At 38.9% G+C, this 26,425-nt stretch overlaps 1 protein-coding gene across 1 annotated transcript in view; it reads right to left on the reverse strand.

Moving 5' to 3' along the window:
- LOC126249022 (uncharacterized) overlaps positions 1-26,425 on the reverse strand; it is a 907,745-nt gene that overhangs the window by 830,954 nt on the left and 50,366 nt on the right. Inside the window, exon 2 of the mRNA XM_049950624.1 lies at positions 3,352-3,422. Within this exon, the coding sequence (XP_049806581.1) occupies positions 3,352-3,422 (71 nt within the window). The remainder of the gene's footprint in view (positions 1-3,351; positions 3,423-26,425) is intronic.

Raw genomic sequence — 26,425 nt, forward strand, 5'->3', positions numbered from 1 at the left:
GGAAAGATACTTTAATATAAAAACAGCCAAACTGACGCACAAGTCATTCAAGTAGAATTATATCAAAAGGCTTGCATTAGGCAGCATGGCACACGACATGTATTTATTAGCAGCAAAAGCATCTGCCTTTACTTTTTCAGGTTAGCGAGCAAGATGCTTGTTCTCTGCAAGATTCCAGACCAGTTATATAGGATTTAGGTTTAGATGGTATGGTTCAAGTAGGCAGGGAACCATTTTCTTGCAAAATTTTGTCACTGGGATAAAGAGGAGTAAGTTGTTGATCCATAATTAATGCCTGAAGTTCGACTTTCCTTGTCTCTACATGTTTTTAACTTTTTCCTATGTATTTCTACATGAGAGTATAAACTGCAGAAATTTTGTCTAACAATACATTTATCTGCATAATCAATGTAATATTCAATGGGTGTATTTTACTTGTTCTGTTTTGGGGCAGATACTTGAATCTTGCTCCACTCTGATGATGCTTTTGTTGCTAATAAGTAAACAGTGTGTCACCTTGCCTGGTAAAAGCCTTTCAACATAACACTTCTTTGATGACTTGTACTTCAATTTTGCTGCTTTTATATTCCAGTAGCTTTTCAATTGGCCTCACAAGGTTGTTAGGAATCGAACCCATGACCTCAGCATTACTAGCCAAAAATGCTAACCGTAAGACCACGAGGTCAGTTTTATTTTATCTGCTGTTAAATTAACATTTACTGTTATGAAATTGGAAGACTTCATTCCATTATCAATAAAATTACGTTAACAGAAAGTTATCATGACTTCCCACGAAGGCATATTCCACAACAGCTTTCGTCATCACTTTTCATGCTCTTACTGTGAACTAAGAATGTGCACTACTTTGAATTGGAATGCGACTGTAACTAGGCACGTGACCAAGTTATTTCCTGCTATACCTGGATTACCACTTTGTCTTGGTAAATAATGCAATACAAGAATGCGTAGATGGAAATTGATGTGTATATTTCATGCCACAAAAACGTTCTTAATGATTGAGATGAAGCTTGTAAGACAAAATCCACATTGCATTCATTCAACTATACCTTTGTTAGTCAACCCTGTCTCTGCCGCCCACTAGTGTGTGTTGCAGCTTTCATGTTGAGCGATATGCGATAGGGGTTTTAAAAACCTTTACATTTTGTTTTCATAAAATTTTGACAAAGAATATGGTAAGTAATTATTGCTACATGCTTTCTTTATAAAATTTACAAAGTTAAGATACTTCCCTACTTTATTAACCACCATTATTGTGGAAGCGGTGGATGGCTAGAAAATTTTACTTCTGGTAGAGGAAGAAAAGTGGGTGGTAAGTAAAAAAGGTTGACAACCCCTGAGCTTCAAAAACTTAACTTAAAACTCATAAATGAACTTTATCAGCAAATGAGGATCAAGAGACCAAATACATGTAAAGATCCCCTGTCATTCTTGGTGATTTGGACTTTTTTAGCTGTGTCAGGTGTTTTGGGAGGTACAGTGTATTTAAATTTTCATAACCCGCTACAAAGCAACTATATCCTTTGCTTCTTGTGCCATATCTGGACTTTGTTAATTTTCACCATTGTCTGTAGTGTCCTATCATTAAATTGTGTGACCGGTGTGAGTTAATAGTTTCCTTCAGGCTTCAGCCTACAAGTGTAAAAAATTTCTTGAAGAAAACATTTTTCTTCAAAAGTCAGTTTCTTATTGAAAATACTATTTCATTTGTGAAATTAATTAATTAATTAATTAATTAATTAATTAATTGCAAAAGTAAAAAAATGTTTATTTCAAATGAGAAACAGCCTCACTGAGGAAACTGACTTCTTTCAGGAAATGGTCTAACTCTCTCAGTACCACCAGTGGCCTTTCTGTGTTGTTTCTTCTTCTTCTTCTTCTTCTTCTTCTTCTGTGTGCATCCACCTCCCATTGCTTCTTCCTCAAACTCTTCAACCAAGCCTGGATTGCAATAGAATAATCCTTGCTCATCAAGGCTATTTTTGGAAATGATAAAACAGATTTTAACTGATATATATGGAGATAGTATCTGTTCTTTCGGACTTGTCCGAAAGAACAGATACCACCTCCATATATAGTTAAGACCAACCAGCCACTGACCTCCTCCTCCTGTGCAGATGCACACGCATTGCCTGAACTCTTATGGGACTCAGTCAGATTGTCTGCCACGAGTAATGAGTGTAGCGGACAGGGGCACTAAGAATGTAGTGTGAGGACATTAAGTTGAGAATGTGGGCCTCACGGGGAGCATGCAGGGGATAAATCCCTGCAGTTGCACTATCCTCTGGGCCCTTGGTGGCTCAGATGGATAGAGCATCTGCCATGTAAGCAGGAAATCCCGGGTTTGAGTCCTGGATGAGGCACACATTTTTAACTGTCCCCGTTGACGCCTGTCGACAGTGTATGGTCTTGATTTAATTATCATTTCTTTTAACTGGTATGTTCCAATTTCAAAGCACTCCAGTATCTAAAGAAATTGTGGCTTGGAAAATGTTTTGAGTTTTATAAAGAGGTTATCAAAGGTACAGATGAATATTTTTGCATACCTTTGAGAACTGAATATCAGAGATGGAGTCTACTCAATGGAAAAAAATATTTGCCACAGTGTTTTTAACTGAGAGTCTAGATTCTCTTCCTAACATAATGTAAACAAATTATTATGTGCTGAAGAAACCTCATGCACTTCCATTTTTAGGCCTGAAGTTATCTTAATAATAAGTATGATGTCTCACACTGCAAATTCCCTTCAGGACATATAAATTTGTCAAGTAGTAAGAAAAGTTTAAGCATTGTAATTTAAATATACTGGTGCTGTTTTTCACTCAAATTTTGACCTATTCACTAACCAAGTTGGCACAGCAAAATCTTGATATTTCTTCTTCTCGACTCAAGTGCTCCGCACGTTGACAAGCAACTTTTCCAGTTCTACAGTCCCATGAATAAGACACCCAATACTTTCTTGTAAGTTTTCATCATTTTAATACTTTGTGCACAGTGTTAAAAACATCAACACACAATTATCAATTAGTTACCTTTTTACAAACATTATTGTACGTCTTGCAATTTCATTGGCTCCTCAGTACCTTAGCCAGCAGTTAATTCTGTGCTGTCAAACATACATCCTGTAAGCAATGCTATTACAGTTTTTGAATATTACTATTTCCAGTTCTTTTACTTTCTACTACTGGAACACTTTTAGAAAACCCAAACTTCAGACACTTCATGGACACAGTCAACCTTTATTCGGTATCTGAAATAATACATTGCTAACATGGAAATGAAATTTTCATTGCTCACAGTTTATTTAAACATAGTTATCATACATATGCTCACCTGATACTCTTCCCATTCTATGCATCTCTTAATGCCTCTCAAGTCAGCCAAAGATACCTCTGCCACTCTCACTGAAATAAACAAAAAATAAAAAATGCAATTAATTTAATGAGTAAAAATCTGTAATCAAACAATGGAAAATCTAGGGTAGAATTACAACAATACAAATTAGGATATATTGCAACTAACAACATGGAGAAGGATTTGAGCAACAGATAGGCACACTTAAAAGTAAAGTACTCTAACAATCAAAGTCATTCTTCGGATAGAGGGGGGGAAAAAAAAACAAAAAAAACACACACACACACACAGTTGGGCCTGGCTGCTGAGGCCCAACTGCAGTTTCGTATGAGAACCTGGAGATGACAAAAATGCTGTTAATACTTCTTAATGACTAAATACTGAGTTGCACAAAAGACGACACTAAAATTTCCAAAAATTTGGTAAAAAATTGTGGTTATAGCCACATTCGAGACTGGCAATATTCAAAACAATCCTAATTTTCCTTGTTACATCACTTTTTGAAGACAAATCTTACAAATAGTCAGTGAAAAGATTGAGCCATTTGTGATTCCAGAACAAGTTGATTTTTATGCTAGGGAAGAATGGCATACCTCCATTCAATCTGATCCAATATACTGAAAACAAGTATTAAAGAAAACAGATTACCATGGTTGATTTAATACATCTCACAGCGCATTTCAATACTGTAAATCACCATCTTCCATAACAAAAGCCTGTAATTTCAAAAAAGATTATTTCTTGACAACTGCTGTGACAAACATTTTTCACAACTGTAGATTCTTCATGGAACTCTTAAGATAGGGAGCAGATGGGAGAAACACAAAAATGCAGTCTCAAGAGAGTACGTTAGAGCTACCTATGTTTCTATTTAACCCATGGGAATGTGCAGCCTGTGAGGTCTCCTTTGTTTCATTTTTGATTATTGTCTGTTGATACAAAGGCCACAGGAGGGGGACAAGTCTGCTGATATCTTCTGCAGGTTGTGTAATGACTGTCCTTTCTGCATTCAGCGTTTAATCGACAGGACACTGCCACAAAGACCTTTCACGTCTGATGCGGGTTCCCAGGTAATTCCACTACTATCTCTTCTCTCTATACTCTTTTCCTGTCAGAGCTGATGAGATAAATGTGTGAGATAATGTATTTTTCCTCAGTGACTGTTCATTTGAGGTACCAAAACTTATAATAATGTAAAAAATTTCAAGTTCTATGGGGGTCAAAGTGAGTTCCATAGCTGTGATGTCTTCTACAGGTAAAAATGGCACAGTGAAAACTGTACAATTTGAATGATTCCAATCATATATGAAGTCTTCACGGGTTGTCAGCCAAGTAGCATCGTCGTTGCATATCAACGTTTTGACGGAATGCGTCTCAGTCATCTTGTGGCAAAGTGTCGGGATATCATCGGTCGCGGGCAGATGTCTCTTATTGGACCACTATCCACTTCCCACCATCAGCCAATTACGCGCCTGCGGAATCGCCCGATGCGCCTGGAGCGGCCGGTGAAGACTTCATATATGAAATTCACCAAGAAAGCCTGCTCTCACAGATTCCAATCATGTTGAAGAAGTTTGTCGTCTTCTGTTAGAGGAAACAGAAGATGATCCTGATCTAATTCTGAGTAATGAAGATGAAGTGTCGAGAAGTAATCATTGAGGACGAGAAGTAGATTCAGAAACAGACCAGACTGAGGATTCAAATGGTCAAGAGGATTCAATGCTGAATCATCCACATGGTGGAGACAACAATTGTTTCATCACTTTCAAGAAAAGGGGGATCAAATTATTGACAAGTGGCAATGGCAGAAAACCCCATTGCGACAGAAAAATGGAAAACAAAACACATTGAGTGGTACAATACGGGCTGCCACAAGTTCTGCTCATAAAGCAAGAACTCCTTTACAAGTGTGGGAGCAATTTTTTGATGTTTCAATGATGCAGGTTATTGTGAAACACACACATCAGTTCTCTGAACAATATTGATGTGCAAAATAGCAGCATGAAAAAGATGACCATTTTACAAAGGTGACAGAGATCAAGGCTCTAATCAGGCTGTTATATCTGAGTGGAAGACTTCAAGCACACCACCTCAACACGTTAGATTTATGAAATACCAAATGCCATGGTGTTGAAATTTTCAGTTTGGTGATGAGCAGGAAGTGATTCCTGTTTCTGCTCACATGTTTATGTTTTGATTACAGATTGACAAGAGGGAAGTGACAGAAACACAACTGTTTGCTGCATTCATGAACTTTTCCAAAATTTCAGCAGAAACTGTCAGAAAAGTTACTCTCCAGGAGCTGACATAACAATTGATGAAAAACTAGAAGGTTTCCAGGGAAGATGTCCCTTTGTGCAATGTATACCATTGAAACCTTGGAAGTATGGAATAAAAATTTAGGCATTGTTTGACAGTGACCATTTTCTATGCTGGCAAATGACCAGAAGGATCACCATTTGATGTCAGCAACTCACCTGCTGACATTGTTAGAAGATGTTCTTTGCCTCTGCACATCACAGGTCACATCATAATGATGAACAATTGGCCCATCAGCTGAGACACAGGCAGGACAAATGGTGTTTAAAAATGTCATTACTGTCGCAACACTGAAGAAGGGGAGAAAAAAAAAAAAAGTACAAATTCCAGTAGCTTTCAAGACTCACAGACCACGATGTACAATCAAGCATATTTGGCTTTCGCACTAAAGCCACTTTGGTTTCTTATATCCTGAAAATCGAAAAAAAAGTGGTACTCATTTCTATCATGCATAATGATGATGCTATTGATACTGAATGGGTGAAAACAAAAAACCCGAAATTATTACACACTACAACAAACACAAAGGTGGAGTTGACACTAATGACCAGCAGTGTGAAACATTCAGTGTTAACAGGAGTACCAGAAGACTGCCAATGGTTGCTTTTTATTCTATGCTAAATATGGCTGGAGTCACGCAGCAGCCTTGTCTTAAAAGACAGTCCCACAGAGCATGACTGTACACCTCCTTTTTTTTAGAGAAAACAACATTACAGACGAAGCAAAGTTAGAAAGCACATTAAGTGGAAACTGCAGCAGTCTAATTCATTCAGATAATTGTGAAACCCTAGGTCATGTAGAGAAAATAAATGAATACAGAAGGTTCTGTGAAAGTAGAATACCATTATGCAGCAGTGACAGTTTCCTCCTCCTTCATATAAATGTACAATCTCTTAGATGTAAAATCAATGAATTACAATACTGGCTCGATAAAATCAACTGCAGTGTTCTATGCATCAATGAACACTGGATGAAAGACACTGAAATAGACTTGTGTGTTCCTCTTGGATATTCGTTAGTTACAAGCTACTGCAGAAAAAGTATTACACATGGTGGGGTCTCAATATATGTCAAAAGTGACCTTGAATTGCATTACTCAGTTGTAGACCTTAGTAGAATATGCCTTGAAGCTACAATAGAAGTTGCCGGTGTGGTAATGCATGAACAGAAAACTGCAATTGGTGGTGGTGGTGGTGGTGGTTAGTGTTTAACGTCCCGTCGACAACGAGGTCATTAGAGACTGAGTGCAAACTCGGGTTAGGGAAGGATTGGGAAGGAAATCGGCCGTGCCCTTTCAAAGGAACCATCCCGGCATTTGCCTGAAACGATTTAGGGAAATCACGGAAAACCTAAATCAGGATGGCCGGAGACGGGATTGAACCGTCGTCCTCCCGAATGCGAGTCCAGTGTGCTAACCACTGCGCCACCTCGCTCAGTAGAAAACTGTAATTGTAATTGTCTCAATCTATCGAATCCCAGGCTCTGATGAGATAGTATTTATAGAAAAAATTAATACTTTAATATTGTTGTTGCCAAAATATAAACAGCATAGAATTGTAATTGTAGATGATATTAACAAAGATATAAGGGCAAAGAGAAAAAATGTAATTCATATGATTAACACTCTGAAGTCATTAAACTATTACTGTCTCAGTGAAAAACCCACTAGACTGAACGCATGCCTTGATAACATAATTAGCAATGTACAAAGAGACTCCATACAATGTGATGTGATAGAATTAGGAATATTAGATCATGCAGGGCTATGGCTTCAAATAGAAAAAGTCAGCCTTCAGTACTACAGAGAGAGAAGTGACATATAGAATTCTAGGTGAATCCAATGTAAACAAAATGATAAACCAGTTAAAAGAAATGGATTGGACTCATGTAATGGATAACAAGAAAACAATTAATAAATGTTTTTCAATTTTCCTGACAGATCAAGCATATAGTAGAAATGACATGCCCCTTGGTAACCAAAAGGCACCAGAGTAATATTACTCATAACCAACAAAATACTAACAAGTGGTACACCCCACAACTTAACAAACTCAGAATACTACTGATGATTATGAAAGACAAATCTCATAACAGTGATAGGGACAAGGAAAATTACACTAAAATGAGACACCTTTACAGATTAGAAATAAAAAATGCTAAGTGCTGTGCAAATGATGAATATATTTTAAATTCTAAAAATAAATGTAAAGCTGCCTGGACTGTCATTAAAAGGGAAATAAATAATACCAATAAAGAAAGGAGTATCCCTATTGACTGCAATATTCTCAAAGAATATTTTGTAAATAGTGTCACCACCCCACCCATCAATTCTGCCTCTGATGCAGAAGCATTGCTCACTTGTGCAAAACAGACAAGAAGTGAGAAGTTCACTTGGACCTGAATCACATTAAATGATATTCATAAGTCAATAAACAAATTAAGTAACTCCAAAACAGAAGATTATTATGGACTCAGTAATCTCATTATTAAATGTATAGCAAAAGAAATTTAAATGCCACTTCTCTCACTATCAGAGTACTTGATGAAGGAATATTCCCCAACTGTCTTAAGCTCACAGTTACATTGCCTGTGTATAAAAAAGGTGAAAGAAACCTCCCAAATAACTACAGACCCATTTCAATAGTACCAATCATATCCAAGTTAGTAGAAAATTGTGTGCATAAGCAGATATACAGGTATTTTGAAACCAACAAAATTTTAAATGAACAACAGTTTGGCTTCAGGCCACACCTATCAACTGTAAAAGCAGTAGAAGCTTTGGTAAGCAATGTTTATGAAGGGTATGAAAAAAGGGTATCAATGTCTGGAACACTTATTGACCTAAGCAAAGCTTTTGACTCAGTGTCACATGACATACTCATCAAAAAGTTAAAATACTATGGCATTGAAGATGACACACTCCGACTATTCAGATCTTATATAAGCAATAGGTTACAACTTGTATATGCAAATAAGCAAAGGTCAGAAATACTCCCTATAGAAAGAGGAATACCCCAAGGCTCTGTTCTTGGACCTTTTCTGTTCATTGTCTATGTTAATGACTTCTCGAATTACATACCGTGTAAGAACATACTATATGCTGACGATATGACATTAATAAGTACAGGAGAGAACTTACAGAGTGTACTGGACAAAAATAGAGAAATGATGCAAATGGCTAATTACTGGTGTCAGGCTAACCAGCTGTGCATAAATCAAACAAAAACAGAAGAAATAATTTTTAATCTCAAAGTAACTAAAAATGAAAACAAAACAGTGAAATTACTTGGACTAATCATAGACTAAAAGCTCTCATGGGAAGGACACACCAATTATTTATGTAGTAAACTAGCACGAGTACTTTTCTTATTGTATAAATTAAGAAACAGTGTGAGCAAGCAATTGCTACTCCACTCATACTATGCTTTTTTTCATTCCCAACTGCAATATGGAATATTGCTTTGGGGTAACTCCCCAGGGGTTGAATGTATTTTCAGATGGCAGAAGAAAGCATCAGGCACATGGAGGGGTTAGCACCCAGAGAGTCCTGCAGAAATTATTTTAAATCTCTTGGCGTAATGACAGTGCCAAGCATGTACATATATAACTGTTTAATATATGCCAGAGAAAATCTGAAAAAATTGAACATGAGATGTGATGTGCATGCACACAGTACAAGAAACAGTCACCTGCTGGACTTGCCTTCCACAAGACTTGCTGTAGTCCATAATAACTATAAGTATTTAAGCATAAAATTTTTCACTAAGTTACCATGCTCAGCTCGTACAGTACCACTAAATAAATATAAGAATACATTGCAAACCTGGCCAAAAAACAACGAATTCTATACAACTGAAGAGTTCTTAGAAACTAATCATCAAAATATATGTTTTACCTAAGTTATGAAGAAAATGTTGTGATGATATATAAGCTAGTTATTTACTGTGATTCTTTTCTTATGTGTGTATTTAATTACTGTATAAAACATTGTTTTACATAATGCTGAAGAAAAGGTCTTTAGTTCCTTTTCTCCCCTTTCTGTAACTATTTGAATATCGTACTGAAACTAAAACCCTCTGTAAACTTTTACGAAGCCAATTGTATGAAAAATACTGAAAGGCTAATAAAAATATTCTATTCTATTCTATTCTATTCTATTCCATTCTCACCAGAAATAACATAAAACTTAAGAGAAGGCAATGTTTTTTTAAGAAACGTGGTGAGGAGTTGGTGAAATACCAGCTACATAGACATGCAGTGAATTGAAGGGGTATTCCTTTTCCCCTTCAGCCAAAAAAGATGTCTTTCTATAAAAATGGCAAATGAAACAATAACAAAGTCAAGGTGCAGAGACTGACATCACCAATAGTTACAGCTGAATGTACTCCAAGCAACTCAAAGACCAGTTGTAAAACCAAAGAATTTGCAGAAATATTCGCTAGAAACCAAGCCACAGAATATACTGAGGCTATAATAAGAGAATATGTAGGTGACCTAGAAATAAATCCAAGCCCTGATGAAGCTACAACAGGATCTAATCAGCAAGAACAATATATGTTGCCAATAATTGGGAAGAGAGCAGACACTTCAAATTCTGTAATTTCCACAAAAAAATGCATGCAATGCAAGCTTACAAAAAAAGGGTAAGTCAAGTAGATTCAGTTGCAAATTTTTTTACACCTATTCATGCCTTGAACATTTGATTGTCATCTGTGAAAGATGTGCTAAAACTGCGCATGTAAGTCTGATTTATTGCCAAATATTTTCTGATTTCTCTTCTGTAACCTCTGGTGTATGTTTCCAGTGAGTTATCTGTCCTTTCCAGACTTTACACATGTAATTTACAACACAAGCTACTACAATAGGAAACAATTATATTTTACCCTATGGGAACTTTAACTTTGTAGTAAAATTTGTAACAAAAGGTAAACTCTTACTTGTATCTTCGAAAATATGTCATTTTTATAATTTTGAATAATAAAGATATATATTTAATTCATTATAATAAGTTGTAACTTAGTTACTGAGCCCCAAATATCAATAAAATATACCAATGGGATAAACTGCACAAAAGACATGTCAGGTCTTTGCGTGTATCCAAGTAAATTTCAGATTGAGAGTTCTGGAGGGTTAAATATCTATCCAAAGTATCAACCTCACAGCCTCAGGACACTAAATTTTGTCTATGCTGACAGCTAATGTCAACTACTATGAGATAAGTGAGACTGTAGAGGTAATAACCGATACAAACCAAACACACTGCAAAAACAAATGTGTATGTTCCCTCTTAGGAATAAGAGGGGCACAGGGGAACTTAAACTCAAGTTGAACCCATTTTAGGAAAGAACAACACCAGAACACCTCTAAACTCCTAAATACCTTGATAGCACTTTGTATTATGCAGCATTGTTTGAACACCACTCTTCAATTGAGTGCCAGTAATAACTAGCACTGTGGACAGTGTTGTAATTTGGGAATAACACCGATGGGGAGACAGACTAGGTGGAGAACTGCCACAAGGGATATACACAAAACTGAAATAAAACATGCATCAAAATAAAATTGACTGATTAGTACAAAATCAGTAAAGATGTAGTGACATGGTGTTGTATCAGTGCCAACTGTTCTCATATGTTGAACCTGCAAGTCAGCCAGCTTTCCCCTTTCTGTCAAAATGTAGACCACGTCTCATAAAATCCCTGTTGCTAATTGCACTGACAGACACTAAATCAGTTTGGTCCACTACCTGATATATGGAGTTGATCAATTACATTGACCTGATTCAGAGTCACTCAACTGATGCTGATTGTAATGCCTAAAACAGGAACAAACTCAGTAATTGTATTGCTTCTTGCTAAAATTATCTTTGAAATTTCTATGTTTGTCAGTACTGCTTCCTCCATCACATGCTATCACGACATAACTTTTAGGAAGTCCTCACACAAAGATGGTAGGTTCTCAACCACTTGGCGAAATGGCGGAAGTCATTTGTGATCTGATAATAGTTACCTAATTCTTCTTGCAACAGCTAGCCTACACCTCTTCCAGAACTGTCACTTAACATCCTGGGCTTTCTTCCTCTTTCTCTGACACAGTTCGTGTCCTATTGATATCTAGTTGAGCCTTGGATACACCTGAGACACTTCCATATCTCACTAGCAAAACTGTTTTTTGTGTCACTGACAAAACTGAGATATTGCTTTTTCCTGTAGCCCCTGTTATGTGCAACCAGTTCTGACTTTTCTATACCACTGTCTCTCATTTTAATCTTTCTTGTTTTTACACAGCCCTGTTCAGCTCAACTAGTGAGTCACTAATTTCTCCTTACTATTTTCGAGTTCAGTGCCCTGATTGGCTAACTTCAATGTTAAACAACTTGGGAATGGCACAACGTATTGAATTTTTTTCTTAACAACCTCCCCTGCAATACCCTTACAAGCTTTCTGACCACCCTGTATATTGCAGTTTTCTTTTAAAAGGCATAACCTGATTTTTCCAAGCAGTTTCTTGATAAAATGCTTGTTCTTTTCCAATGTAATCTGTAAGGCTCTTTGCAGCTCTTCATCTGATAGTTTACATGTTCTTCCAGTGGCTGATTTGGGATTTAATTTAAAAAGTATTAAATTTTTTTAGTATGTTCAACTTATCAGGTCTTCTTTGTTATGGAAAAGAAAGAGCTGGTTGACAAGGATGCATAAATAAAAGGTTTACTTCTCCTCTTTAATTTCTTGATAGCACACACGTCATCTACCATTTGTTGTCATAGGCATAGGCAGCAAGTCCTGTAATATGTACAAAAGCATGCCATCTGCACTGGACCCACTTGAATTTTATGAACATCAAAATGTGTAAAAACAGAAACAATTTTTGCTTTATCTTTGGCTTTGTTAATAGGAATAAATGGTAGAGACTTCTATGTGTTTGTGACTGCTTTGGCCTTATAAAATCTTCTTGCCAAGTTCCTTTTTTATTCAGCATGCTTATCATTTGTCATGTAGGAAAAGTCACTGGCATGTGTGTTTTACTCCATTCAAACAATTAGCAGAAGAAAGTTAATATTTGATCGAGTTTGATTCCACAACTGATTAATATGAATGTTAAGAAAACCATCTCCATTTTTATTTTGGGTCATTTATTAAGCCACTGGTTTCACTCTATAGGAACTTTCTCTGGTAAAAAGTGTCAACAATGTGCAAGTTTCATCATTTAAAACGCTAATTATCCAACACAATGTTGAAAGGCACATGTCGGAATGTGACAAAAACAATATTCCACTTAGTTGGTTGTGCTTGGTATTTGTATTCCAACATGTGCCTTTCAGTGTTTGAATACACTGAATAAAACAGTATACACTTCAGGTCTGTAGATGAAATAGTTTTCGAGATATGGCAATTTTAAAGTTCCAAAATGTGGCATAATGAGAGCGCATGGTTTAAAGGAGAGTGAATTAAACGTTTTCCATTAAATGGGTGGAGAAGTAGCAATATATGTAGACAGCAAAGCATGGGACTGCACTCCAAAAAAAATCTCAAATCACACAGATTTTTGCTTTGAAGTAGCAGCAGTACAAATAAAGTTCATGGGGAAAGTAGCTTTCTGCAGCCTCCCCTGCCTGGCATAAACACCTTGTGCGGTTCACCTGTTCGATACATATAATTCCAATTACACAAGACTGTGAATCGTCATATCACAGGGTATACGGCATACATCAGATGGGTGTATATAGACTCAACCATCTACCACAGGAGGCATTGTCACATTGAATTTTGATCTATATGTAGTAAGAAGCCTTAAACCATGAGCACCCATTTTGCTTTGTCTAATAAGAAGCAGAAAGTGCAGTTTTCAGAAGAAGGAGAATGAGAGACAGTTCACACACTAATTGCTTGTGATTTTGCCTGTTGTGTTGCACATATTGGTGCATGGGAACAGGCAGCCCTTGATCATAGTTGCTTCAGTAGACGTATAAAAGACATGTACAAATTTTGTCATCTGTACTGGATGAATGCCAGATAAGTCATACATGGAGTAAATTTCACGAGAAATATTTTTCATAGATACTATGTGTCAGAACAAAGACATTAATTACAGCAAGGATTGAAGTTAATATTTAACTGAAGAATCCATAACAGTTGCTATCCTAAAGCATCATGTGTATTGTCATCTGAATAGTATATGACTGAAAACTATAAATGTGCAAAGTCTCTCCGATACAGAAGAAACTGAAATGTAAAGTGTCTCTGAAATTGTAAATTATGAACTATTATAGCTCTCTTTTCAACATCTGAACAGTAAAGTCTCATGGTATATGAGTATGATGGAATAAAAGATATCACACCTTGTAAAAGGAAAAATATATTTATTTATTTATTATACAACTCCTGTACATAGTAAACATACATTTGTTACTTTGTGAACTGTGTGTGTGTACATCAAATGCTGCAACAGGGAGCTCGTCTGCATGCTTACTCTTCGGTGCTGGTGTGGATATAGTGGAAACTCTAAATCTGGACACAGTTCGCCACGTTGACTATTTCCACTCCAGCGTATTGGGATCTGCATCAGGGAGCTTGTTGCTGTGCTGATTTGAGAGAGAAGAATGGTCTAATGCTTATAATTGAGTGTGTAAGTCAGTTTCTTCAGCCTCGGAGTTAGTTTTTTTGTTTTGTTTTAAGGCGCAAAAACAACTAGGGCCATACATGCCCAAGTCGGAACTGTAGAAAATGAAGACACAGAAAGAAGTTAATAACGACTGCACGTTAAACCCAATCGACGGAAAAGAAGACAGCTAAAAACAGGGATGTGGATAAATGACTATAAAATACGCCATAAACAAATTGAGGTTCTGAACTAAAAATTAAATATCCTTAACCATATTGCTGCAATGGATATAAAGTAAAATTCAGTCAAGAGCGTGCACGTTGATTGCCAAAACAATCCATATGGCGGACCGTCAAAGGTTGAGTGCAATGAGCACAAAGTGTGGGGGAGCACCACTTGACAAATGGTGATGGCTAAAAAGATGGTGCCCGATATGCAACTTAGCTAAAATGATCTCCTAATGGCAAGAGTGCCGAGAGGAGGTCTTCCGAACCGGTGGGAGAGGCTTAGTAGCCCAAAGCTCATTCTCACGAAGGGAGGTCCAATGGTGATGGCAAAGTGATACCATCTCCTGGCAGACAGCAACACAGAAATCATCACAGGGAACGAAAGAATTAGTGGGCCGAGGTACCAGGACTGCAGCCTCGGCAGTAGCATCAGTGGCCTCGTTTCCTGTCGAATCGATGTGACGAGGAACCCACATAAACGTCACAGTGGCTCCATCAAGAGTGAGCAGCAAGTGACAGCTTTCCTGGACCCGTTCCATTAAGGGATGGACGGTGTACAGCACACAGAGGCTTTGAAGGGCACTGAGAGTTGGAGCAGATTACACAATCGAAAAACCTGTGTCACCAGATGTACCGATTGGCCCGATACAGGGCGAAGAGCTCTGCTGTAAATACTGAGCACTGTTGTGGTAGATGATTCCAAAAAATGTCTGTGCCAATGACAAAGGCACACCCGACACCACAGTCAGTCCGAGATCCATCAGTGTACACAAAGATACTACTGCAAAGTTCTGTGCGAAGGTTGTGAAACTGCAGGTGATAGAGTGAGGCTGGAATAGTGTCCTACGGAAGCGAATGAAGGCCGAGGCGAACATGGGCTACCGCATTAAGCCGAGGTCGTGAAGGATTAACACCCACTGGGGAAGTGGCAGGTAGCGAGAAAGTTAAGCTGCCAGAGCAAGAGCCGAAAGTGAACTCCAGGAGGTAACAGAGAACAGGGACGTGATAATAGGTGCCTGTGAGTGATAGATCTCTTATGACACTCCCTGATAATGATCAGCCTACAACTATGGAGTTGGAGGCCGAAGTAGTAAGTCCACTTGATGGCTAGTAAGCCTGAATTCTGAGGATGAGAGGTGAGGGGTGGACGACTGCAATGTCACAGAAATTGGAACAATTATTTTGGACTGCACCCATGTTCCTCGGTCAGCCATCTTCGATTCTAACATCGAAGATGTCACGGATTCTAAACTTAGAACCGTGCAGGTTTGTACCTGTAGAGTGGTCTCACAGAAATACATTCATTCAGCCTGTTCAGTGGTTTACTGTGTTGGAATGTCACAGGTGAGTAACATGCTAGAAATTTATAGCAGAGACTACTTCTGAAGTTTTCTGATAAATCTGAAATATTTCAGATGAAGTCTGGACTGCGGAATTTATACGAAGCAGGAAATGGATCAGTGGAGACTGCACCTGACCTCATAAATGTTACAGCAGAAAACACTGTATCAAAATGCCTCCAAACTGTGCCAAAATGTCCGACAGAGTACACCCCAACTGTAGCAAAATGCTTCTCACACTACAGCTCCCAGCACCAGCACCACCACCACCACCACCACCACCACCACCACCACCACCCACAAAACACTCTCGCCAACACACGAGCATTTCATACTTTTCAGTGCTAGTTGGGGGTCTGTGAGTTCCACCTGTGCAATGAAGTATTATATTAGGGTCGTAAAGTTTACCAATGTATTCTTGATGACCAATAAGCCTGGACACTATGGGTGAGTGGCAGATAGAATGCTGTAAACGTTAGACATCTTATGTACAATGTAAACCACTTATAAATTAAATGAAGAATCATTTATGAATGCAGGGTACTACTACTACTACTACTACTACTACAACTACAACCACCATTAGTATGGTACTAGGCCTATGCCAACTGAGACAAAGTGACCCACGTGTCTGTATGAACTATTATAGCACATTTTCCTGCTATGTAAGCTCTATGAATACATTTCTCTAACCATTTGCTTGACAGTTATTTTGTGTGTGTGTGTGTGTGTGTGTGTGTGTGTGTGTGTGTGTGTGTGTGTGTGATGAGACTATGATGAACTAGTGTTCTGTTCATGACATTAAGGCAGTGTACTGTTTAAGTTTGGGCATAAAATGCTAAGATTTCCAGATAATTGAAAGGCATATCATAATGTATGTGAGAGATGTAGTAAGGCCAAACATGTGAGATTGAGTGAAATATAGCGTTTTACAGTGTCCTTTGGCTTCGCATCTGCCCCCATAGCTGAGTGGTCAGTGCAGTGGAATGCCAAGTAAGGGGTCGGGGTTCGATTCCCTGCTGGGTTGGACATTTACCATGCTCAGGGACTGGGTGTTGTTTCGTCTTCATCATCATTTCATCCTCATCAATATGCAACTCACCAAAGTGGCTTTAACTAAAGAGACTTGCACTAGGATACCAGTCTACCTGACGAGAGGCCTAGCCACACTCATTTAGTTTTTTTCATTGGCTTCATAAAGTATGCGAGAAGTAGATGGATGACTTACATTTGTTGAAAACATTAACAGCCCATTTACAAATAGCTTCAGTATTTGTCGTAAATGTGTGTGGAAATTTCCGTTTTCTAATTGTCAGTACCGAATTTGTCAAAGCGAAATTCTGTGTTGTTGGTACAATAATGGTTTTAAAAGCACAAGACTACATCCGGAAGAGGCTTCTCACTTCTTTAGCTGGAAACTTCGATACATCATTCATTCATTTCACCATAAAATTGATGTAACAATCCAATGACTTGCTATATGTGTGTCACCATTTAGAAAGCCTATGGAGACATCTGATGTTACGTTATGGCAAGAACAGTTCTGGTGTGATTTTCTGGCGTGCTGACGTCACTGATGACGGCATCAATCACCCACGGGATTCCCCCACACCGTACCCCTCCTGACAAAGGCCAATTCCTCTATGAATAAAAGCGCGGGAAATTCAAAATTTTGGCGGGATTTTTTTTTTAATGAAACAGTCCAACTGCGCTGTTCTGTTGCCAAAAAAAGAAGCGTTGTTGTCCTAAGTATAAATTGGTGGGAAATTCAAAATGGTGCATTGACATGCTCGCTGACTTGGAATAATGGGACAGCCTCAATGACGTCTGAAACCGCGACATGGAAGTGTGCACCAGCATAACTATGACATCAGAAACCAAGGATTCTGACGTGGAATGCAAGATGGCGATTGAATATGGTGACTGGAGCGTACTGGCACAACATTATGTTATCACAATTCAGCTCAGACCTGTCAGACTATTTTATGACAGTGTGGAAGTCTAGCATACTGGTTCACACTTAAGATACTAATGGTGTGGCTCTATTATAGCGTCAGAACCCAAGATGGGTGAGCTGGACTACAAGATGTCGATCGAACATGGTGACCAGGGCATGCTCGGATAGGCTCTCTGTCGTCAGAATCTGAGTTATGGAATACTGGCACTATGGCGTCAGAGACAATAGACGTTTGTGTAGGGCCATGCTTATCTGCTGACCTGATCAACATGTTTCCACTAGCTGCTATTCGCTCAGAGGCGTATGGTCACTGTTTCTCCTAATTATAAGCTAGAGTCTCTCCACCTGCATCTTTCTTTAAGCAAACACCAGGAGGGCCAAACCTTCCAGACACGACTCGCTTCGACTTATTCCCCATAAGTTAAAGGCCAAACTGTACACCATTTAGTAGGAACACTTGAGTCTATATTTAAGCAAGTAACTCTTCAGGGACAGCTTCCTTTCCTCGGTTAAGAAGTCCACCTCAACCCCGTCTGCGACATACCTGGCATGAGCCAAGTCGCCATGGAGTCGTGCTGCCATGCACCAGTGACAGCTCCATTCAGAGAGAAACCATAAACATACTACTAATTCAATAACTTAACGTGAAATAGACTATAGAAGTTCTGATTCCTAATACGAGTATGCTGTCTGACAACACTACAGCTGCATTTCTATTTCTCGTGATGACGTCAGGAAACACGAAAAATGCAGAAACCATAGCTGTACTTTAAGCTGAATGACAGGAAGTCAAACTGCACATAAGCTGGAGTATATCCCACTTATGCATACATTCTGCACGTAAATTAAAAAATTTAGAGATGTACATCCGTCGGCATTGTGGTGGACACGTGTGCAGTGATCCTGAACCCAAAGACAATAATTTGAGGTACATTGCTTGTAAAATTCATGACAAAAAATATGGGGGGGGGGGGGGGGATGGATGGATTTTGGCTATTTACCAAAATAAACATAACCAGCCATTACGCAACCGTCAAACATGCGAACTTACATGCACTACAGCAGCCGCCACGAAAATAGGCACCTCAAGGTCATCTCACCAACTTAGGCATTGCCAGCCAGTTGCAATTTCTAATGTTAGTAAAACTTCAGAAAAAACATTAGTACCTCTATTTTTAATATAGAATATGATGATGTTCTTTTCAAACGAAAATTCTTTCCGGCTGTTATGAAAAAAAGTAAAAACTAACAATACATGAAATGTTGAACAAAAATACGTTTTTTCTTCAACCTGTTGATAAAACATTACCGCTAGCATATTTGCACCGAAAGATTACATGAAAATTGTAAAAGTTTATTGTTGCATGTGACATATTTTATCAGAAAAGCATAAAAGTATTCCGCAATAAAAGTAAACTACGTTAAGATATGTGAGATTGTTTCGTCTGTGTAATGAAAACTGTCATCGCTGATGAATGTGTGTTCTGTTGGACCTTGAAAAAAAAAAAAAAAAAAAAAAAAAAAAAAAAAAAAAAAAGAGAGAGAGAGAAAAAAAAACCTTCCAACCACAAAGTTGCTAAGAACATTATACAATTAATCATTATTGTACCGTGTCAATTTGAATGCATTTTATTTGCGAGAGACTCCGCACGCTACAGCGCGAAGTACCAGTGTGCCGCAGCAAGTATTTTTTTGTTCCCACGACTCGCCTTAGGAAGTCCGAGAACATTACCTGCATCTCCAAAAGTTTCTTTTTGCAGCTTTTACTCACCCTTCATCGCTGCACCCATCTCCCACAACGCCGATATACGCTATACCAAAGTACCTGTAGGTAGTTTTAGGCCACTACTTCCGTTGAAGTCGAGAAGAACAGGTTTTGTGAAACCCAAATTTTATCTAAGTATACTACAAGACTATTGTCATCAGCACGCAATAAGTGCACTGTACACAAAACGGCATTCTTACTGCTGCAATGTTTCTGTATTCCATTGAAAAGTTCCGTCCAGCATTACACTTTCTGAATAAATACCAGGTGAGCGGAGTAGACAAAGATTGGAGGTCTATGAGCCACAATAATTAATTTTTTCATCTACATCCATACTCCGCAAGCCACCTGACGGTGTGTGGCGGAGGGTACCTTGAGTACCTCTCTCGGTTCTCCCTTCTACTCCAGTCTCGTATTGCTCGTGGAAAGAAGGATTGTCGGTATGCCTCTGTGTGGGCTCTAATCTCTCTGACTTTAACCTCATGGTCTCTTCGCGAGATATACATAGGAGGGAGCAATATACTGCTTGACTCTTCGGTGAAGGTATGTTCTCGAAACTTCAACAAAAAGCCCGTACCGAGCTACTGAGCGTCTCTCCTGCAGAGTCTTCCACTGGAGTTTATCTATCATCTCCGTAACGCTTTCGCGATTACTAAATGATCCTGTAACGAAGCGCGCTGCTCTCCACTGGATCTTCTCTATCTCTTCTATCAACCCTATCTGGTACGGATCCCACACTGCTGAGCAGTATTCAAGCAGCGGGCGAACAAGCGTACTGTAACCTACTTCCATTGTTTTCGGATTACATTTCCTTAGGATTCTTCCAATGAATCTCAGTCTGGCATCTGCTTTACCGACGATCAACTTTATATGATCATTCCATTTTAAATCACTCCTAATGCGTATTCCCAAATAATTTATGGAATTAACTGCTTCCAGTTGCTGACCTGCTATTTTGTAGCTAAATGATAAGGGATCTTTCTTTCTATGTATTCGCAGCACATTACACTTGTCTACATTGAGATTCAATTGCCATTCCCTGCACCATACGTCAATTCGCTGCAGATCCTCCTGATTTCAGTACAATTTTCCATTGTTACAACCTCTCGATATATCATAGCATCATCCGCAAAAGGCTTCAGTGAACTTCCGATGTCATCCCACAAGGTCATTTATGAATATTGTGAATAGCAACGGTCCTACGACACTCCCCTGCGGTACACCTGAAATCACTTACTTCGGATGACTTCTCTAATTGAGAATGACATGCTGCGTTCTGTTATCTAGGAACTCTTCAATCCAATCACACAATTGGTCTGATAGTCCACATGCTCTTACTTTGTTAATTAAACTGGGATCGTTGTTGTTCTTGTTGTGGTCTTCAGTCCTGAGACTGCTTTGATGCAGCTCTCCATGCTACTCTATCCTGTGCAAGCTTTTTCATCTCCCAGTACCTACTGCAACCTACATCCTTCTGAATCTGCTTAGTGTATTCATTTCTTGGTCTCCCTCTACGATTTTTACCCTCCACACTGCCCTCCAATACTAAATTGGTGATCCCTTGATGCCTCAGAACATGTCCTACCAACCGATCCCTTCTTCTGGTCAAGTTGTGCCACAAACTTCTCTTCTCCCCAATCCTATTCAATACTTCCTCATTAGTTATGTGATCTACTCATCTAATCTGCAGCATTCTTCTGTAGCACCACATTTCGAAACTTCTATTCTCTTCTTGTCTAAACTATTTATCGTCCACGTTTCACTTCGATACGTGGCTACACTCCATACAAATACTTTCAGAGACGGCTTCCTGACACTTAAATCTACACTCGATGTTAACAAATTTCTCTTCTTCAGAAACGCTTTCCTTGCCATTTCCAGTCTACATTTTATATCCTCTCTACTTCGACCATCATCAGTTATTTTGCTCCCCAAATAGCAAAACTCCTTTACTACTTTAAGCATCACCCGACTTAATTAGACTACATTCCATTATCCTTGTTTTGCTTTTGTTGATGTTCATCTTATATCCTCCTTTCAAGACACTGTCCATTCCATTCAACTGCTCTTCCAAGTCCTTTGCTGTCTCTGACAGAATTACAATGTCATCGGCGAACCTCAAAGTTTTTATTTCTTCTCCATGAATTTTAATACCTACTCCGAATTTTTCTTTTGTTTCCTTTACTGCTTGCTCAATATACAGATTGAATAACATCGGGGAGAGGCTACAACCCTGTCTCACTCCTTTCCCAACCACTGCTTCCATTTCATGCTCCTCGACTCTTACAACTGCCATCTGCTTTCTGTACAAATTGTAAATAGCCTTTCGCTCCCTGTATTTTACCCCTGTCACCTTCAGAATTTGAAAGAGAGTATTCCAATCAACATTCTCAAAAGCTTTCTCTAAGTCTACAAATGCTAGAAACGTAGGTTTACCTTTCCTTAATCTTTCTTCTAAGATAAGTCGTAAGGTCAGTATTGCCTCACGTGTTCCAGTGTTTCTACGGAATCCAAACTGATCTTCCCCGAGGTTGGCTTCTACTAGTTTTTCCATTCGTCTGTAAAGAATTCGTGTTACTATTTTGCAGCTGTGACTTATTAAACTGATAGTTCGGTAATTTTCACATCTGTCAACACCTGCTTTCTTTGGGATTGGAATTATTATATTCTTCTTGAAGTCTGAGGGTATTTCGCCTGTTTCATACATCTTGCTCACCAGATGGTAGAGTTTTGTCAGAACTGGCTCTCCCAACGCCGTCAGTAGTTCCAATGGAATGTTGTCTACTCCGGGGGCCTTGTTTCGACTCAGGTCTTTCAGTGCTCTGTCAAACTCTTCACGCAGTATCGTATCTCCCATTTCATCTTCATCTACATCCTCTTCCATTTCCATAATATTGTTCTCAAGTACATCGCCCTTGTATAGACCCTCTATATACTCCTACCACCTTTCTGCTTTCCCTTCTTTGCTTAGAACTGGGTTGCCATCTGAGCTCTTGATGTTCATACAAGTGGTTCTCTTATCTCCAAAGGTCTCTTTAATTTTCCTGTAGGCAGTATCTATCTTACCCCTAGTGAGATAGGCCTCTACATCCTTACATTTGTCCTCTAGCCATCCCTGCTTAGCCATTTTGCACTTCCTGTCGATCTAATTTTTGAGACTTTTGTATTCCTTTTTGCCTGCTTCATTTACTGCATTTTTATATTTTCTCCTTTCATCAATTAAATTCAATATTTCTTCTGTTACCCAAGGATTTCTACTAGCCCTCGTCTTTTTACCTACTTGATCCTCTGCTGCCTTCACTATTTCATCCCTCAAAGCTACTCATTCTTCTTCTACTGTATTTCTTTCCCCCATTCCTGTCAATTGTTCCCTTATGCTCTCCCTGAAACTCTGTACAACCTCTGGTTCTTTCAGTTTATCCAGGTCCCTATCTCCTTAAATTCCCACCTTTTTGCAGTTTCTTCAGTTTTAGTCTACAGGTCATAACCAATAGATTGTGGTCAGAGTCCACATCTGCCCCTGGAAATGTCTTACAATTTAAAACCTGGGTCCTAAATCTCTGTCTTACCATTATATAATCTATCTGATACCTTTTAGTATCTCACTGCATTTTTTCGAGCCTTTGGATACTCTACTCTGTTGTACTATCTGAACACACTGCTATGAACTGACTTTTCGTCAACATCGTCAATTTCCGTAGATCTCAGTTTTCATTTACATTCATTTTTTGGAGAATCTAAACACATGCTCACATCTAGAGTTAAAATGGAATACAATAGATTCCGAAATGCCATAAGGTTTGTCGTTTTTATGAACTTATGCATAATTTATATTATTCTTGGTTTCTTCGCGTTGGACAGGTAAAAAACTTTAGTAAACTTCTATACGATGATTCTAGATTGTTTTCCAATTCCTTTTTCGCCCTTTACGCACACCGACTGGAGTAAGACTACACGTACGCCCTGGCTTCTGCATTCCGCTCACTATCAAACACATGTCAAAGCAACATCCCATGGAAGACTGGAACCGCACATGAACACACTAAACCGCATGGGAACAATGAACATTGAACATTCAGTTGGCGCCGACCTACCGTACTGTTCTAACGGTGGGGCAACAAAGTTATGAGGCGGGCGAATCACAGTGCTCAGCGCCTGTGGACTGCAAGCAGCGTGAGTGGCCTCGAGGTGTCTATTTTCGTGACCGCCACTCACTCAATGCATGTAGCAGCAATATTTGAAATGAAACCTGAATGCACTTATTTACAAATCGAATCGTAGCCATCAACATTATGCCAGGAAAGTACGAGAATAGTGACCGAAATCATACTTCTACACCACACTTCAATACTAAAAACTGAACTACTTTCACAACAGAGTGCAGCGCCAACTGATGGCAGATGACTGTAGCTACGCCAACGACATAACACAGAAAGCTACCTCCCCTTGATGAAAGGTGGTTCGTTTGAGCAGCAGAAAGCGCCAGAAAATAGGAGTTACTCACAGCTAAGATGACGCCGGATGACCGTGCTTGGTGTCTGCTCTACACGTACGCTTTTCTATTTGGAATTTCGTGCGTGGTGGGGCAACACGTGGCCATGTGCAGCACTGCGGCATGTTGTTGAGAGGACGTACGGAGTAGTACTTGGAGCAAGTGTTTTATAATATCCTACCCAGATAAGAACTGCGTATAAGGAAGCAGTCCTTGGCATAATATTCAATTCAAAACTAGACTCTACTGCTCAAAGTGCCCTAACATACTACTATGTGGTGGCTTTCGCAGTTTTTTTTATTAATTTATTCGTACTCTGCAATATTGCTATGTTGCAGGTTTAAATCTACACAGTACTGCAAAAACCTACTACGAAGGAATACATTTTTCTTGCAAAAATAAAAAGTTTGTGTAGCTTACAACAGAACAACGGACAAATTATTCAATGACTATTTCAAACTGTATAAAAAATAAACAAGTTATCTGTGAGGCCAAGAAACAGAACAACTAGCAGTTTATATTCTACTGTACGAATAAATATAAAGCCATGTGGAGAGTTAAAACGAGAAAACAGTGTGCTGTCAGTCTACAATTTACCATGGAATGGCATTCCATGAATTTAAAATGTAAACAACACAAATTAACAAATAACGTCAAGCCTTGAGGGAGTACTAGACAAGTGTGTTATGATCGAATAACATTGTGTTTCACAGAAGGCAGATTTGTAAAATTCTGATAAAGCTGTCAATATATTTTAAATAAAATATTTAATTCGATACTACTGACCAAATTTGCCTGCTTCGTCAGATTCAAGTGAATATTTACATATGTTCATACGTACATAGCATTAAGAGATCTTACAATGTCGTAAAAGAAAAAGCATCGGAATCTTGTAAACAATACTAAAATGCTTAATTCGGCTTAAAGTGCACATTCGTATGTCCAGATACACACTGAACTACCTGGCACTCAGCTTTTCTGTGCTGTTTTCGGGATGCCAATTTTCTTGGGGTACCAGTGCTGTACTATCTCATGTTTGGCTCTTTATTATGGTGTAATGCTATACGTGCCAGAAAATGAAAATGAGCACTTGAAATTGAACGAACAGTTGAAACTAGCCAATAGTGTGGAATGAAACACTTCGTCTCAAATAAATAGACTGCCTCGGCCGACAAGATTAATAGAAGCAAATTTCTCTAGCAAATCGACAAAAACAACTTCATTAGTCTACAAGATAATTAATGGTTGACCTTTAATAACATGGAAATAATATAAAATCAGAAAACAAACTACTAACTTATTTTAGCCGTTGATTATGGGGATGTATATTAATTCCCTTGATGGCTCCTGGTCACAGAAATCTATTTTTTCATTTGTCGTGGGAGCTGTAAACGAAGAGTGAACAGCAATATCACGAAAGATATACATGGGTCACGTGGAGAATGATCGTCCACTACAATTCAGACTGTCCTCCGCATGCGCGAATCTGGCAGCTTGGGAGCGCCAGAAAAATTTTTCCGGGTAGCATCTGGCTACTTGCTATTACTGCTCGTATGGCTAACAGCCACACTTCAAGTAGCGCAAACGAACCTAAGAATATGAACGCTACACCCCGAGAGCGCTGTCAGTGATCTAACTGGGTATCGCGCAGCTATGTCCAGCATAGGAGAAACCGGCACGAAGCGACACGTCAACATAAACACGTGCGAGGCCAACGAAACACACGATTCCCGGCGCTCAACTGCAGTACCACCTGGACCGTTGACACTTCACAAATCGCGTCCCAACCACACCGGACTGCGATAACAATACAGAACAGTGCCCCACTTCACACCAGTTAGGAAGACATCGAAACAATCATAATCGTCACTTACGAGAGTAATTGGCTTTACCCTTCTTAACCGCGGCATTTCAATACAAAAAACTGTTGCCAGTATCAGACGCTAGGCCGCATAATGTCCTCTCGAAATGGTCTAGAGACTAGAGGCGAATAAAACCCTTACTCATCTTTGTAACGGACGAACATGATGCTACTGGCGTAGCTGTGAATCACGAGGTAGGGCATGGAGTGAGGCCGGTTGGTGCCCTTCGAAGTTTGTGCTGCTGGGAGACCGCGCGCCTGCTTCTTACGCAACTGCCAGTCAGCAGCAGTTTAAGATATACTCCATATGCGCTGCATAAGGACTTGCAGAGTATAATGGCATCAGACGTTCCCACAGGATTTATAAGTCGGACGACGAAATACCGAGAGCCAAGTGGTATCGTTTTTATATACCGGGTGATCAAAAAGTCACTATAAATCTGAAAACTGAATAAATCACGGAATAATGTAGATAGAGAGGTACAAATTGA

This window comes from Schistocerca nitens, chromosome 3, assembly GCF_023898315.1.
Source record: "Schistocerca nitens isolate TAMUIC-IGC-003100 chromosome 3, iqSchNite1.1, whole genome shotgun sequence".
Lineage (NCBI taxonomy): Eukaryota > Metazoa > Arthropoda > Insecta > Orthoptera > Acrididae > Schistocerca > Schistocerca nitens.